The sequence below is a fragment of the Eleginops maclovinus genome, chromosome 13, assembly GCF_036324505.1.
Source record: "Eleginops maclovinus isolate JMC-PN-2008 ecotype Puerto Natales chromosome 13, JC_Emac_rtc_rv5, whole genome shotgun sequence".
Taxonomy (NCBI): Eukaryota; Metazoa; Chordata; class Actinopteri; order Perciformes; family Eleginopidae; genus Eleginops; species Eleginops maclovinus.
Genome location: NC_086361.1, coordinates 9,799,097 through 9,817,245, shown reverse-complemented (window position 1 = coordinate 9,817,245; position 18,149 = coordinate 9,799,097). Strand labels below are relative to the sequence as shown.

At 39.8% G+C, this 18,149-nt stretch overlaps 1 protein-coding gene across 2 annotated transcripts in view; it reads right to left on the bottom strand.

The window, feature by feature from the left end:
* Window positions 1-18,149, bottom strand: part of angpt1 (angiopoietin 1) — a 48,641-nt gene that overhangs the window by 17,919 nt on the left and 12,573 nt on the right. For both annotated transcript variants that reach the window (XM_063899688.1, XM_063899687.1), the window contains exons 2-7: window positions 12,104-12,259; window positions 11,387-11,508; window positions 10,068-10,300; window positions 4,845-4,972; window positions 3,561-3,662; window positions 74-246 (exon numbers count right to left, since the gene is read on the bottom strand). In XM_063899688.1, coding sequence (XP_063755758.1) covers window positions 74-246; window positions 3,561-3,662; window positions 4,845-4,972; window positions 10,068-10,300; window positions 11,387-11,508; window positions 12,104-12,259 — 914 coding nt within the window. The remainder of the gene's footprint in view (window positions 1-73; window positions 247-3,560; window positions 3,663-4,844; window positions 4,973-10,067; window positions 10,301-11,386; window positions 11,509-12,103; window positions 12,260-18,149) is intronic.

Below are 18,149 nucleotides of genomic sequence, written 5' to 3'. Positions count from 1 at the left end.
AGACGGAAAGACGGAAAGATCTGGCTGTCTGTGTGCTCCTGGTCCCCTCTATGTCTCTCAGTAGCAGCCTTACCTGTAGTTTTGTTTCTCACTGCCGATTTGGAAGCGGTCATATAGTGAGAAGGCCTGGCTTCCGTCCGTCTCCCAACCCGTTAGTTCAACACGGAGGGCATAGTGCCTCTGGCGGGTCAACTGGTAAACATACTCATTCCCCAACCAGTGCTCTGCAGACAAGCTTCCAAAGCCCTGCAATGTAGGAAGAGAAACACAATAATAATAATCAGTGTGGAAGTAGCAGTGATAACACTTTTGGTAAATCATAAACTTCAGATTATTCATTGTTATGTCTCCTCTTTTCCTGGAATAATACAATCTCAACTCTAGGGGATTGTGGAATGGATGGGAAGATTTCTTCATTTATTCATCGATTTATTTTTGCCAATCAGAAAAAAGACCAGGACAAAATGCTAATAATGTGGTTGTTTATCGACCAGCAGAACTGTGTCTGTACTGCATAAATATTGTTTTTATTATCCAAGATTTCTTTTTTTGTTTCTCCAGAGTTCATTGACAAAGTCACACACATTATTCCTATTGTATATTAACATATTTGTTATGATTTTTTAAAAGCTTGCTTTTGGCTTTGTCCTCCATATGGATAACTTACCTATAAAACTGCCTAAATTGGAACCAGCTGAAGTAGACACACACCTTTTTCCATTTCTGTATTCCACTCAAGCCACACATGCTAAGCTCATTATGACTTAAATACTTTTTTCTCCCCAAAGTACATACTGCATTCATGGGACACTTCTTCAAACAACTGTACAAATTTGTATTTGATCAGAGTTGCTCGGTCACAGGCAAAGTGCTTCTGACAGCAGCGAGAGCAGTGGATTGCAGAGGGGAATATCACAAAGTAGGATGACATTACAGCTCTGACAGGACAGTCTGGACCGCTCCATTAGAGATTAGGAAAAGCGGGGGGGGGCAAAGTCAGGGAGAAGTCTGTTTGTACTGAGCATGTGTGGTGATGAGGAATGGGAAAGAGGGAAAGTAAATATGGGGCATTCCTCAAGCCTGAGGCATGTCCTGCCGAGTGGGTGGAAGAGAAAGTGACTGGGGTCCATTACCGCTTTCTCTCCTTTTTTCTCTTTCCATCTACAATTGATCTCACTCTTGATGGGATGTTCCCCTCTGATGTCTTTTAGCTCGGCCCAATGCCTCCTACTGTGACCATGGTTATTTTCTATAACTCTGGCAGGGGAAAAGGCTCGGAGAAGAACCTGCTGACAGTTCTTCTTTATATTGTTCTGGTTCTTCACTATGCTTGACACGCAAACCTGATCTATATCACTCAGCTCAGAAAAGATGAGGAGAAGGTGAGTCACATTGTTGGACTGAACGCTTTGGTTTGCTTTTCAGTTACACTCAGTCTGGAAAGGTAATTGTAATCATTGAGCAACTGTTGCTTACTTAAAGATAAACTAGAATTACAGACAGTCCACTCTACAACAATAGCTTTAGACCTTTTCTGTCCAACCTACCCTCACAGCGGCCCTATCAGATCATCTCTGGTATTATCAATGGAAAGTGAATGTATATATATTTTAACACATTTAATCATATTAACCAATAAAATATTTTTGAATACCATTGAACTGTCAATGTTTAGGTTATTTTGGTCAAGTTTGCATTGCACTACTTGAAGTGACAGGATTGCGTTACTTCGAGTTAACCATATAAAAAGTTTATTCCTAATTTTAGCCAACCTTTAACCTTTTTTTTAAGACATGATAGTCTGAATCTCCTCGGCACTACCCTTGACCAAGACCCCGGGTCTCAACACTAATTCCCATGCGCTGAATACAACAGCCTACTGCACTACAACACAAGGATAAGTTAAATGCATTGTTCAAAAGTCTGTCACAACCAAAAAAGTGTTTAAGAAACAGACAAGATCATGGTTCAATTTAATTTGAAATGTAATTTATCAAACTTCTCAATGTACAGTTTTTACTTTGTACAATTATTATCAGAACACGTGATAACTTGCCAAGTGTAATGTTAATGTGTTACAACTGACCGAGGTTGATGGACAGCCTACTTGAGCTTCCCACCTACTCTCTGGGGTGCCTGTAGAGCGATGGTTGGGACAAACTGCTGTACAAACACCATTTCACATGCTGATAAGATGAAAGAGTGAGTTAAAAATGTAATTTGCAAGGTCTCCTGTGACCCGAGTCCCCTGGTAATGAAATTGAAAAGCATTTGACGGTGTTAAAATCTCATTTTAACATTTGCACGACATCCCTGTTGCCAAAACTCTCTTCAGGGTCCCACAAAGAACATGTCAGTAGTTACTGAAAGATTTACAAATCCTCCAAGTATTTTAAATCTGCAAGCGCAGGCCTCTGGAGACCAACAATGACAAAAATTAATAACACAATAAAACACCATCGATCACCTCCAGGCGTTTTAAGGAGAGGAACAGTAATGCTAAGCTGTTAGATCAGCACTGTATATGTCGGCCAAGGTCCATGAGTTTGCCCTCTAGTACTGAAATGCACTCCATGCTCTCTACGACACCTGTTCAGAGCTGGAAGGCTTCCACGTCTTTCTCTATGGTGCTTACTTTTTAGGTCTCACATTTCCTTGTTTTTTTCCTCCTTTGTCCCTTTTACTTATTATCATCGCCCAGTGTGTTCTTATTTCTGCACCAACCTTTCACTATTGCTTAGTCCCGTGTAAGTGCTTTTATTTGATCCAACTTAAGAGTTATGTGGTTTATAATGTCCCACAAGCTCTTTGAAATCCTTTCCTATTGATTGATAAATTGAACATCAACACATAAACATAAAAGTGGAGACAGGTGGAAATATATTAAACCAGAAACATAAAGCAGATTAAAGGGGATAGACTCCTTTTGACAATAAACTGACAGCTATTGAAAGGTACACACAGGTCTGTTACTCAGCAAACACAAGCAATGCAACTGCCAGCAATAATAAATCCAATTTACCGTGTAAACACAGCTTAGGTTCGGAAATGTTAACACGGTTAATGCAAATATGCACAGATCTCTCCTTGATGACAAACACCTGGCACAGCGGTTTGAAGACTAAACAAATGTGTTGTTTGCAGATTTAGGTAATAATTTCCTGTTGAAAAGAGGAAGAATAACAGCATGTCACTGAAGCCTCGGCTGAGAAGCGGAGCAAATCTCAGATATCCCTTGCAGTACTGCCAGTACAAAAACGACGGGGAGCTACTGCTGAGGACGGATGACATCTGGATGAGAGGATCCTGCCTCTTAGTTTTCAGCATGTTCAATTGAGGCCAAAAAACACTCACACTATTTGTCATCATCCCCTGCAGAAGCATATTTTGGAAACAGTATGTTTAGCTGTTTGCACACTTTTTAAATTTATGCATGATGGATATGGATCTGTGCACCTCTTTATCTTGTCTGTGTGTTGCCTCACTGCCTTGTTTGAAGGACCACCATTATCATCTTGCTTTAATGATACGGATGAGTGCACGCATTTGTCTTGTCTTACCATTTTGTACTCCTTCCACGTTCTCTGGAAGTCCACACTGCCGTCTTCTCTGCGCTGGATGACCGTCCATCCACCACCAGCTGTTTCCATGTTGCAATACACCTACACAGTTGAAAAGATAGAGCAAAGGAGGGTGGGAAAAACAAGTGAATTAAGGTATTGGAACAAAAGCACACATAGGTCTTTGTATATTTTTTTCCAGATACAGAAGGGGATTTAACTAACAAGCTGATGGATTGAGATTAAAATGTGACTCTCAACGGCATTCACAAACAAAGGAAGGGTCATTTGGACAGTTATTTGGTTTCAGACACGCCTTTTCCCAGCTTTGACGATGAATCATCTTTGGGAATGTGTCGTATCTTTGTCCTCCTCAAACTTAATCAGCGTCTGCTTATCCCTCACCAACTCCCCAGAGATGTTCCTCATCAGGAGGCCATGTTTCTGCAGGATCAAACAGGAGGTCCTGGGTGTAATGTGGCCCTTAACCTTGGACCTCAACGTGTGTAAGCTGATAATGCAGCGCTGGCGCTCTATCTGCTGTGTTGCTCTTTGTTTTGAGGAGACCCAAGGGTGGAGTGGAGAAGGTCTCTCACCTCAGCGAGCCCACACAGCTGAACACACAAGAACACAGCCTGGGTATAATTAAGGAAGTACCCTTGATAGGATTTCCTCCCCCAAGACTAGCCCATCATTCATGGTATATAAGCACAACTTACTTATTACTTGGTCAGATTTAATGGGGGAGAAAGACAATGCTGAGTACCTGGGAGCTGCCAATGACTTGGCAGGTGTTGAAGTAACATGAACGAAAGGTAACATCCAGTGAGAGTCAGTGCTGACATGATCAAGCTAGACTAACTAACATCCAAGGAGACATAATAGTGAAAGGTAGTTTAGCTAAGCTAGTAACATCCATGCAGAGGCATGAAGCTTAAATGTGGGTTTTTACAATACACAATATTATAATTGATATTTATAAAGTATAATTAAAATGTGTGTGATCAGCCCAGCAGCACCTAGTTTGACTTTGAGACAGAAACCCCATCACACCAACCTCGTGTCGACCTCCTCACTTATTAAATCATTACTCCATTCAATCAAGAATAGGTAAGCATAGCTAGGAGGTTAAGAAAACACGCTTTCCCTCACACGTCACAAGTGTATTTTCAGCTATCGGTATTCCTAATCCTTATAAAACACTGATGAAAAATCAACCCAGAAGTGATGAATGATTGTTTTCACTTTAGAGTGGATCGTTGGCTGGCATTGAGGCTTCCCCACCTTTTTGGTGTCCTGAGGGTTGATCTGGATGGTGTAGACTCCGTTCTTATGGAAGCCAGCCTTGTAGAGGTCGGCACAGTCGCGAAACTTCTTCTCCTCTTCAGCGACCTTTGTGCTATTAGGCACAACTGTGGGAACGTTAGCAAAAATAGACACTGAGTTACACTACTGTTCTATGAATACAAATCATGCTCACACAAATAGACATTGAGCAACTGGCAAGTGTTTTTTGGATCTTTACTTGTGAAAATCTATAGTTTTTACTTAAAGGTCACATTTAATTTAACATGCTCATGTTTTCTCTGCAGTCAAATGTCAAAATGTTCTTTAAAAGGCAGTTTTTGTAGAACATGTCAGCTGTTTGTCCGAAACATGAGGAGCAACTTTAGACTTTGACTGACAGGATGACAAAGCTTAGATGTTGTTGCTAGAATATTTTATGATAAAAGAAGGGATCCAAAAAGCACTTTATACACAGGATACAGACACTGGAATAGCACTGAAAATAAACAAAGCTGCCAGTTAAAAACTGCTACCCTTCATACAACCAAAACAAGTATGGAAATCATAGTTCTATAACGTTTTAGGAAAGAACAAATTGCAAGTGAACCCTTAACAAGTCAATTTATCATATTTGAGATCTGAACATTTCAGAGGACAAAAAATAAGGAGTCTGAGGCAGAAGCTAAATGTCGAGGTCTCACTGCGAGTATCTCGTAACGGCTAGATCAAATCTGAGGGCAACTCACTTATTAGCGAGAAAAAAAATGGTTCACCAACTGGATGATCTCCCACTTTGAGACAAAGGGCCTCAGACTTTGACAGACCAGCTGCATCCATATCCATCTGTAGATACAAGCTATAAATTTCAAGTTTGTGTTATAACAAGTGGTTTATATTTAGCCCTTGTTATAATGATGGAAATCCTTCCTTCTGATTTTCCTTTTTTACCCCCCCTCTCTCTTTCGTCCTCCTCCGATTTGAGGGGCTTATCTCAATTTTCACACCATTGTTATTAAGGTTGAACATCCCTGTGGAAGCAGGGCGCTTAATTGGGAGTACAATCTAAGCATTTTCACAAAGTATTGAGTGTCAGTGACAAGAATCTCCTGCTGTGACAGGTTGACAGAGTGGGCCCTCGCGCTCCAGACTCTAATTCAACAAAGAGCAGCCCTGTCAGGCAGTAATTTACCCCAAGTCGGCAGACAGCAGGGCGTGTTTTAGGGGCCACCGAGATCATTGACAGAGGGGAACTTTTTGGTATTCGATCTGTAACAGTGTGCAATCATTTCACAATTGCTTTTGGGATCTCCCTCTGTGAGAAGAAGACAGTGAGCAGAGGGACTCAGTGCTCAAGTGTAGGAGCGGCTCCCTTGAACAGCTTGCTACCCAGCTTTACAAATATTATTTATGTCCCAATATTTATTTACAGAAAAATATTTTGTGGTTCAGTGGGGACTCGTATTCAGTAGGGGGTTCATGTGAAAAGACCAGCAGGGCTTGGGTGTTTGCATAAATCAGTACCCTTGCCAAATCAGTCCAAATACTCAAACTAAAAAGAGTGAGTAATGGAGCCTAATGGACTGCCATGGACATCACTGCTCCCATGTGACTACAATCAGTCTCTCAATGCTGCTGAGAGTTTAAGTGATTCCAAATTAAATCCAGCAAATTCTTCCTGTGTATTCATATATGAAGCTGCAAAACACTACTATATTATTCTAATACATTCCCAGAGTAAACTTCACAACAATGATGCGTAGAGCTTATTTAAAATAGGAAGAGGATTATGGTAAAAAAGGCTGGGTAGTGTGGCAAAATTCTTGAGTTTCAAGTTATATTTGATATTAATAGAAATATAACTCCCTTATTCTTCGCATGTCCTGCAACCAATCACTCAAGTAAAACTACTTTGCATAGCAAGAAACATTTAATAGGAATTATAAGATAATTAGATAGTTTGGAAATAGATTTGTACAATGTAATTGGCAAAGCAAATTGCATATTGCTCCATTTAACAGTTTTCACAGATATATGCTAACGCAACATATAATAAAACAGTCTAACTCCCTCAGTGAAAATATAGGTTTTGGAAAGGTCACTCAGGTGACTAGCTATAACTGCACACTTTAGCGGGTCTTTGCAACAATACGTGTCGACTCATTCTGCCAGTCAGTTAAGGATAGAAATAATCATGTGCAACATACAAAAATTAGGTCTGGATCGTAAAGTGATCTCTAATGAAGTGGTTTACCATACTGGCGTGTTGAGGCATTACAACACATAAATGCCATTTGAGCTTTGAGTGGAAACCCTAGATAATTCCAGTGTTTTCGACTTAGAGTAAGCTGCTGTAAAAATGATGAATGTTGTGCATTTAGTGGGATAATAGAACACTGTAAAACAAAATCATATTAAGCAGCCAGAAATGTGTACAGTGTTCCAAAGCTGAGGACAATTATCGTTAATCACATTGTGTGGCTCATTGCACCCTAATGAGGTTTGGGTAATGATCACAACCTAAACAAGCGCTCCACTGACGCATCTGGCCACATCAAAAAATCTCAAAAGCCCGCAATTTGCACTGCAATGGTTGAGAAAACACTGGAAAGCTTGATTTTAAGAAAGCCACAAATGGATAGCTGGGGCAAAAGTATATTTATGAAGATTTTGTGTTAAAACTCCCTCTTCTAAATATGTCATCTTCCCCCAAGCAAAGTCAAAGATGATTGCAGCCCAGGCTTTAAAAGGAAATGCTCAGACTTAGTTTTCAAAACAAAGACATACACAGGCAGACGCCACTCCATGGCATTAAATGCTAACCGTTTCCGCAAAACAAACAAAAGCACTCCCCTCAAAATGGAAAAAGAGAGAGCTCTCTTGCTACTGTGTTTTAAATATTGTCGAAAAGCAGGGGCAGTGGGTCACATGAACGGTGAGATCTACCTACTCCTTCACCTCCTTCGGACGGGATGTCCCCGGGGAGCTATTACAGTTTGACTTATTCAGGCAGGGGTGAAGAAAGGGGAGACCTCTGACCCGCCTGCCCGCCTCAGCCTTCAACGCCACCATGGAAGAGGAAAGGACCAACCACAGCGTGGCGGCGGCAACATTCCATTTCTATCGCTACTCATTAAGGTAACCACCAATCACAGACAGTGGGACGCGCTGTGGTGCCCTGCCCTACTGGCCCTACTGATAATAAAAGTAGCATAACAAGGTGGAAAAATAAAGGCTGCAATAAAGCATAATATATAGAAACTTGGCAGATTACAAAGTGAGTAAAATGAAAACGCTAGTAGTGTTGCATGAGGAAACATTTTAATCTTAACAGGAAGACGACGGCCAAAAAGGTTTCAAAAGACCTCTGATAAGTAAATGTCACATACACAAATCCAGACTAAACACATGGAGTGTGAGCGGAGGCCGCCCGTGACCTTTACTGCATGGAACATTAAAATAATGAAGGGGAGCAGCATGATAAATACAAAGACTGTGTTAATCATGTGCAGTACTTATCCAATCATGACTCCTACATCCCTTTCATACCCTTGTTGCTTCCTGTCTGACGGGAAACCTCAAGAAACACTGTGAGGTCTCGAAGCGTCTGTGCAGGAAGTCCACAAATGGAAATGAAGTTGTAACCAATCCCCCGACACAGACATTCATGTCAAATCTCCTGTGACCAATGGGGTTTAAGGCCAATGTTAGGATCGAGTTGGTTCGGCGTTTAAACTGCTTAAAAAGGGATAAATGAGTTCACTTCATTTGACCGAACAAGAGAGGTTGAATTCCTGCCGGGTCAAAAGTGGAGCCAAAAGGGAAATCCCTGGTCTGTTAACAGAAGGGAGAGACTCAGAGGAATAAAATAATCCTGTTGCTTCATAACCAGAGTCATGCTTGACATTTCAGTGAAGCCGTGTGCTCAGACTTTAGGAAATTAAGCGTGAAAAGTGATTGTTACAACGAAAAAAAAATAGAGCACCATGCTGATTCATGAGAGGCACCAATGCTCTTTGAGAGGAGCACATCAGGTTACAATAAGAACCGTGTTTCTTTCTTCATGCTGCTCTCAGTGATGCAGGGATTAATAGCCATCGCATCCCTGTGTCTCTCAGCATGGGGTAAGGTTTATAGAACTGGTGTCATCATAATTTCATGAGGATTGTAAAAATCAAAGATGTTGTAGCTGACCAGAGGAAGTTAGTGGAAAAAACAAAAGCTGCCTTATAGTTATAGCCTTGAACAGTCAATCCACAAATTGAGCTTTTCACATTGTGGTCTGGCAAGGGTCAATAGGCATTTTCTTGTGTTTCGGTCATTGCTAGCGGGGGTACTACATTTGGATCAGTCTAAAACCAATCAACAGATTACTGACAAGCCTTCTCCTCTGCTGAAAACATAAACATAAACCTTTCTACGCTCGGTTTGACCAATCCAGTGCACAGGGGATATCCTTGATTTGCCTAAGGGTTTCAAAGTAGAACCAGACCATTTTTACTCCCATTTATTATACTTCCAATACTCATGAGTACTTGTGGGTCTACGTGACGTAAATTCAGAAACTATGCGGAGTCTCAACATGAACATTCACATACCGCTCTTTTCTGCGTAGAGAATGTGTCCTCAAAGCTGACTCTAAAAGTAATGAAAAACAGAACTACTCCTTGCCTGTGGTGTCCGCAGATGTCTGTCTAAGCACTTGCGTGGGAGTATAACTGAGGCTTAAAAGTCTAATTACACTAAGGTAAAAAATAGGGGATCAAAAACGAATACGGAAATCTTGACTAAAATTCATGCTCAAAACCACAAATGTCATGGGGGCCCTAGTGGAAAAGGGAGTGATTACGTGAACATTCAGTGGGAGGATTTATCCTCTGAGGATCATGAATATCTCTATAAAGTAGTAATTGTAATCAAACATACAATATCCTCTGGGTTAGAAGAAGGCCACACAGTCGGTAGCTCCTCTTCTTATTTCCAGGTGGTCAAAGATTGCTTCTCTCTACTAGTTTAACTTTGAAACACAGCCTTGCTCCTTTTTGCGAGCATCTAAACCAATCCAGTATTTCACTGATTGTTCCCTCTTTGAGAAGCTGGGATCAGTGGCTTTGCTCAGCTACCTGGCTTTTTGGTTTTGGCACAATACAACTGTCTATGCTCTTGATGTGAACAAGATTCCAAACTTCTTTGCATGTGACCCTTTGATTCCAGTTGGCTTACCTCCATCTTTGGAGCAGAGGTTGAGCAGGTTATGGACGGTATCCATCATCTCCTGCTGCTGTCTCTGCAGGGCCGTGCCATTTCCTGCGGCCCGGTTTAGTTGGGCTTCTAGTTCCCCGATAACCCCGCTCTGCCTCCCCACCAGGACCTGGAGACTCCCCTTCTCCTGCTTCAGGGTATCCAGCTCTTCCCTGTGTCGCATCTCCATCTCTGACATCTTCTGCTCCAAGAGGCTGCGGAAAAGAAAATAGGATAAAAAGTTTGTTATGCAAGATAGATAAGTTGCCAATTATTATGGTCCTTCAGGGCATCCACATCGGCTGGTATGAGATTTGTTGATGCGGATTTAAATGGATTTAAGATTGTTTTGCAACTTTTGTTATGATATTACCAGTGACTCACTGATTATGCATCTTTTTCATCTTTCAGCTGAATCCCTCTTTTGCTCTTGTTGCTTCTGGCTGTTATTTTGTGATGAACACTGAGCAATTAATAGGTGGTGACATATCCTCTTGACTATGTGTGCCCCACAAAATTTAAACATATACATTTATGATGTTCCATCGGACTCATTTGAGGTAAATGAATAAGCTGTTCAGTATCTGAGAATTACCAGTGTATAATCTAATGCCTGAAAGATGATACAAACTGACATCAAAATTCATCAACTGATCATATGGTCTCCTCTATTATAGATTTGGTAAAGGAAAAGTACAGAAGACACGCACAAGATGAAATAATGTCATAATTGCTAAAGCTTAAGAAAATTTCCCCTCAGGAATCTATTCCAATACGGTTTAGGAATAACTAAAAAAACAGAATCACCAGAGATTACGCTATGTGTTCATTCTTTTCCAAAGTGATTGCATTGATTGCTATGGATACTGCAATGAGAGATGGGGACCAAACCCTTTTAAACATTATATCATTTGAGACAATCCCACAGCACCAATCAAGATTTGGAGACATGAAACCCAAAAGCAACATTTTAATTGCAGGATTTTGCAAGAAAGGCACAATGGGCCTAACATGGAAAGCATCTTGCATTTTTAACTGATGTACTGAAATAGAAAATGCAAGCTCCCCATTATGATATTGTATATACAACTGAATATTGTTTTGATAAATGTTCAGACTATATGGTGGTCAATGAAAGCTGGTAGCAAGTTTTTGATTTTGTTTACACAACCCAGCAGAGAACAGCAGTAGAGACCGGCTCTTTGTGTGTCGATGTATCATCTTTATTTCCTTCCTCCTGCAGAGTCGATGATTTTTAGTGTGTGTGTGTGTTATGTTTGCTTGAAGCATTGTCTGTTTACCTGTTCTTGTCATGCAGCTTGCTGATCTCATTGGTCTGGAGCATTAACTCTTTCTCCAACTTGTTAGTGGAAAGAGAATTTTCCAGCAGCTGGATCTCGAGCCTCGATGTCTGATTCAAAACCTACGATGATAAGAAATGCACAGATATATACAGTAGATTATATATTGCCTCTATACATGCTATGTGCAATAACACTAGCTAATATCTTGCTCATGTGCACCAAGCCCTAAAGAGGAACAAAAAATGCAGGGCTGTATTTAAGGCTTTTTAGACACTGGAAAAACACACTGCACATAAAAACCATCAACTCTGTTTTCATTTGTCAAGTGTTCCCCAAACACATGGTTATACTTAGGAGATTTTCATCTCTGCTATGATTATCTTTTTTAACTTTGCAAACAGTTATCGTTTTAGTGCTTTAGCAAAAATGACCCAACGCTAACTTCACAACTTTCCGTCACCTCTTACTCAAACTCCTCCATATAAACACTAAAAGGAAACTGAGCCAAATAAGTCACAGGAGGGTTAGGCATTTACATAGCATCAGTATTGTGTTTGGCCAGTGCTCTGTAACCTTTTTGGGGCAGTGAATCGTGGAATTGTTGAGCTAATGACGCATAGGATGGATCATCTCAGCGGCATAAAGACAGAATTGAATGGGGCACATCAACATGTTTGTGAGCCTTAATGTAAGTGTCTGTTTTGAAGGTGTTACCTGCGTCTCAACGTCAGTCAGCTTGCGTGTCTGTTCAGCCGTCTGAGATAGAAGGTTGGTTCCCATTTCCAACATGGCTGCAGTGTGGTTGTGGACGGCGCTCTGCTGCAGTTGAGCCATCTCGGCCTTCATGCTCTCTTTGATGTAGTTCTCAATCTGCACCAAAGAAAGGTTGCAGGAAACGGATTAGATATGGATGACAGGAAATATATAATAATACAGAAGAATGTAAAGTATACTTGAAGGTGCATCCTAGCAATGTATGTTTGGAAATATTTACAAAAACAATAACTTGGAGCCTGTAGGTTAAGGTCCATTTTAACTCAGAGGTAAATCTGGCAATCAATTGAACCAATGTTTAACTTTCTTGTCTATCACAGTAGGGTACAATGGTAAAAAGATGTTTAATAACTGACATCAGACAGGCACACAGAAGCGAGCCATTGTTCCCTACCAGGGCTGGACTGGGATAGAAAATCGGCGCTGGCATTTTGGCACAGACCGGCCCACAACCATAAAAAAGAAAAAACACAGTAGCGGCTCCTGACCAGAGGAAAATGCTTACTATCAGTGCACACAAAACTCCCAATATACTGAACGGGCCATCAGAACAAAATGAAAACTTATATTAAGTTGTGTTGGCCCAAAAGGCATTTTAGGAGTTAACTAAGTTAAGTAATTCCACAACGTCTTTCAACGTTTCCTTGAGTCTTGTTTGTAGATCATTTTGCATCATTTGACTTATCAGATATAGGAGAGCTTATCCGTCTAAGGATCAATTTGTTTTTTATAAATGAATCTGACATTAAATTGTAATTATCTAATTCAATAATCGCCCACAATTTTGCTCTTGGCTCATGAATGTATGTTAACAGCTATGTTTTAGGAACGCATCAGCCAAGACAAATCAGAGTCAAACAGCAAAACATCATATGTATGTGTTGGTGTCCTGAGCAACAGTTCCCATCCTGTATTGTAGCCGTGGGCCGAATTAAACTCATAACACACACGGAGGAAAGAGACTGTGGAGGAAAGTATTTAGTTGTGTGTTACAAGACAAAGAGCAGCTGGTGACTGCGCAAGTCTGAACTAACGTTAGCTTGCCTTTCTTTGCTTGCAATCATTCTGGGTGAATTGAAAAACTTTAGCAAGGTCGGTGAGATCTCCTGTTTTTGGGGATTTCCATTTTGGCTCCATCTTGACAATTGTATATTAGAGTGCTTCCAATTAAAAAGTGATCTTAACATTTTATCATGCAATGAATAGGTTGACTGTTTAGTTTTGGGTCTGTTTTGTTGGTCATGACAGAAATATTATCATATCTATATAAATTGGAACATTGTAGTATACTGTTGATTCTGCAAATTATTATTTCTCATTGATTTGCAGAAAAATAACAATTATTCTGCTTTGCAAAAGAAAATATGATATGACAAACATTTCAAATCTATCCGAGTCGAACAGCTAATGAACCAGTTGATCAAGGATGGATCTGTCAACTCTTCAAATGAAACTTCGATCTCTCCATTTGCACAGGTCCGTCAAGTTGAATTAGCTGTACTTCAATGTAATATTAAACATGGAATATCTCTTGGCAACAGTTTTACAGAGTTTTTTTTCCAGGAACAAACCCCTTCCCCTAATCATGAACTATATAGAGCTGATATAAGTGTCACTTTCGACATATCCTCCAATAGTCTGGCCTGAAGAAATGGAAATAAATACTGAGTCTGGAATCTACAAAGCACAAGTGATGATGGATAACTCTGCCTGATAATACACCAGATACAACGCCTGTGTTTGGAAATGTTTTTTTAGTCCACCTAGAAATGTAAAATGTTTAAACTTGGAAGGTCTACATTTAAAATCCTTCTAGGCAGACCATTACATTTCAACCTAAATCTCTCTTCTTTGTGCTTACAACTTCTTTTCTTTTCACTGCAGTTCACTCATCTGCTGAGGTGATTGTGTCAACCCTCTGAGAACCGGAAAAAGCTTTGCACATTGCAAGTCACCTTGAGACAAAATATATTGAGGGGACAGATGGTGAATGAAAACCTAAGCAGAGTTATCACTTTATGGTTTGTGTCCTAGGAAATGTGTGTGACTCAAGGGTGGATCTAGAGGGTCATAAATGGAAAGTACCAAGGAGAAACAAGATTACGCAAACACGCCCAATCATGTAAAATGACCACTCAGGAAGCCGTAAAATGGGTCTATGTGGGTGTTGGGCTATTTAGATGGTTTCTAGCCTTGGCTCCAGTTAAATGCTTTGCTTTTCTAGTCAGTGACTACCAATAATAACTATTTCCAACCATGCAAAATACACAAAGCAAGTACTCTCTTTCATTGTCAGAGCTAAAAGGCAAATTTGTGTCAGTTGGGAATGGGATTGGGATGGTGAAATAAAAATGAGTGCATAATGAGAATGCATGGGTTGTGGTGCTTTCATTTTTACTAAGAGATGGGGCTCAAAACCGCTGGCTTATTTTCTCCAGAATATATAAACACATTCTAAATATACAAGTGGAACGAATGTATTTCCATCATGGTGCTGTTTTTTAGGGAATTCTACATCTCAGGATTGACAAGAAACAGGTTCCAGACAAGTAAACATGGTTTAAAAGCTTTAGGGTTTGGTAAACCACCTCAAAATAAATTAACTTAAGTCACACTTAAGCGTACAGGCCATCTTAGTGGGATGTCTGCAGTAGGATTCAAACAACGTGGTAGAAATGGTATTTCATACATTAAGAAGTCACATGATCTTTATACATTGAGTCTCTAAAGTGAAAATGTGTAACTTCTGCTACAAAGCAGACACTAGGACTGCAAGTGAAATGATATAAAAGTGAATCATTTACTGATACAGCTCCACTAGAGTAAAACAGTCATAAAGTTATTCAGTTTATGAAGCAGTGTCTACTTCCATCTCCAATATGGACAAACTAAACCAAGTAAGGCTGTAGCTTCAAAACAAAGTTTATTGAGAGGTATGTTTGTTTTATTGGTTTTACATTTAGCTTTGTATTTGTAAATAAAAGAATGTTCCTCTTATTTTTCACAATTACACTTCAAATTCCATGTTGAAAACCATTTCACTTTTATCAATTTCCCTTGGTTCACACTTTGCAAAAGATAGGTAAGAGAAGAGAGACATTTAAATGAAACTTCAATATGATGAAATAAATAGTTCTGTAGGGGACATTCCAGAATGTAAAATAGTACCATGGTCTGCTTTTAGAAACAACTTAATGTAGCCTTGGTTTCACAAAATCACTGTTTGCTAAATGAGAGTCACATAAACACAAGTTTATGTTTCCCTAAGTGCTACTTTTCACTGACGGTTTAAGGTGCTGTGTTTGGCACTGTCTGGCTTCATGCGGACTGCCTGCGACTTTACTAATGATGCTCCCTGACATCACAAGGATGGAAAACCATTAGAACCTTAACTGCACCCTCACAATGCAGTGCATGTACTGACTGGTTCCCTTAAGACAGTTTATGAGGTACAATTGGCTAATCACTATGCAAGATGCTTTGGGCTGTCTATAACCTAAATGACAAGCTGTACGACATAAAGCATGTATGAGGATGAATATTTGAAGGGCAAAAGGAATGTTGGTCATATAGAGGGTCAAGTGTTCACAGACAAAAAGGCACATAATCCAAAGATACCAAACACACTTATTCTGTACATTGTCAAGGTGCAAATGCTAAATTGCCATCACAGCCAAGAACAGGATGATCCCTTAACACGATACTCCCTGCTATCATTGTTACAGATTACTGCAAATGTTTACCACTTTTCTGACATTTTCCATTTAGCCATTCTAAAAGGGGGTCTTGATCTTTTTCTAAACAGCGGCAGTGGTTGTGGCGCTGAGAGACACTGTGAGAATTATTAAACAGTGAGTCTGGACTGTATAAAACACTTACTGCTGTAGCTCTGTCACATCCCTGCTTATCTCTGGCTGTGTGTGCGGGTGGGGGATAGTGTTGGTGAAGCGTTAAGGCTTCTGGGATGCATCCTTCACGTCAGGCCTTGATCCATTTCAGTCCACTTTAATGGACTAGAGAATGGGGGGCTGTTACACACTGCCACCCACCGCTTGAATCAGCACCTCCTGGTGTAAAACAACGACTGCGTAACGAATGCCAGCATATACACTTACGCCTTCTTATCGTCCACCAGCAATGAGGGGGTGAATTGGACACCCTTTATTGAAAGGCCTATTATTCACCATAGTATAAGGTAATACCCAAAGTAACTGCCTTGTGTGACTCTAAGATTTTGTAAAATACATGTCCAACCTATGTTCGTATTTTGTCTTATTCACTCACTGGATGTTTTGGCATCCACCTTGAAATAGTTTTAAGACTATTTAAACTGTCCTAAACCCTGTCAAGATTATGTGAGTAACAACTCAGGTTGAACTCGTAGTTAACCTCTGTGACCTTCGCCTTGGTGGCCAACATCCAGGCCTTCACTCAATTGCTGCCACATTTCTTTCCTCTTATAGAGTGTGAATAGAACGAAATGGTAGTAGACAGATGGAAATATAACTAACAAACAGTTTGGATTTCCCTTTTGATCAATTGACCATTTGCTTGTCATATCCACCACGCAGGAATTTGCCAATCATAACTATTAGCTGTTGTGACTGCAGGCAGGATATGTTTGGAAAATTATTATTTAACATAATGAAATGGTGAAAATGAGATCATATCCCTAAAATAAATCATTTGTAGGGTCTTTATTTTAACTTTTCCAAAACCAAAAACTAGCGCGTGTCTTTCTATCTATTCCAACATGCCACCGTTGCTTGTAGCTAAATTACAAACTTTTTCAAACAAACACTTCCAAGGCCATGGTGTACATCAACTTAAGCATCTGATAAAAGTTGTCCTCCTTCGTAGCAACATTAGTTGTTAGAAATGAAAAACCATCACCTCTGAATGAAATCAAGAATTAATCAAAAAAACAAAAGTGACAACATTTTTAAGTGGAAATTCTGCCAGTCATAATGTAAACTGGTTATGATGTGAAAGACAGGAGAGCCAATATGCATAGCAAACCATAACTTAAGGGAGTGTAGCTTAGTGAATGGTGTATATCATCATATAGGGTAGAAACATGGGTCTGTAGTTAGGTGGGTGGTCCAGGCCTTGCCTCATATCTGTTGCTCTGTCCGTTCTCTGTTGATCGGCACTTTCTTTGGCCAAATGGACTTGACTGCCATCTGAAAAACAAGCCAGCACCCAGAGTTCTAAGACTCTTTTTTTCCTCTCCTTTTAGATTTATCTTTCTTCTTTTCTTCCCTTTGGAGTTCCTGCCAAGATGCTATTGTGCTGATTTGTTTTTGGTTGTGCATTTCTAAGGATATAATGAGCCTTGTATAAACAACCTGAAACAAACCAATTCCTTCAGAGAAATGGCTCTGTATAAATGACTGCGTAGATCACCGTGATTACTTGGAGGTGCCCAAAATCATTTGGCAGGTTTAAAAGGCAAACTATTTCAAAGGTTTTCTGGCAAAATGGCTTGTCAACAGGGCAGAATATAAAAGAAAGTGAGAATATTTGGCCCATTGTTAAGTTGTCAAGGTTGGTTGATTTGTTGGTTCTTACGGAAAAACAAATCAGAACCTGAGGGTAAATTCTTTAGGCCAAATCGATTTTCCATATTCAGTCAAATGCATATGACATAGCCTTGAAAATCATTATTCAGTGTTAAATGTTAAAATAAACCACAAATTGTTAAAACAGAGTGGAAAATGTAATGTCAGATTTTGATATGTTTAATTTTTCAAATGACTAATGACCTCTCTAAGCTGTCAATTTACTCAGTTACAACAATAGTAAACCACAAAGAAAAAACAAGGCTTGATTTCAATAAAGTATGAGTAACAATGGGGAGAATCTAGTCCTAAATCATGATTTCGAAACATAAAATGGCAGAAATGTGGCTTTAGTTGAGTCAAATTGGAGATTTAGGAGGATAAATTCAAAAAGCCAAAAATATAAAAGCCCACGGTTTCTGTTT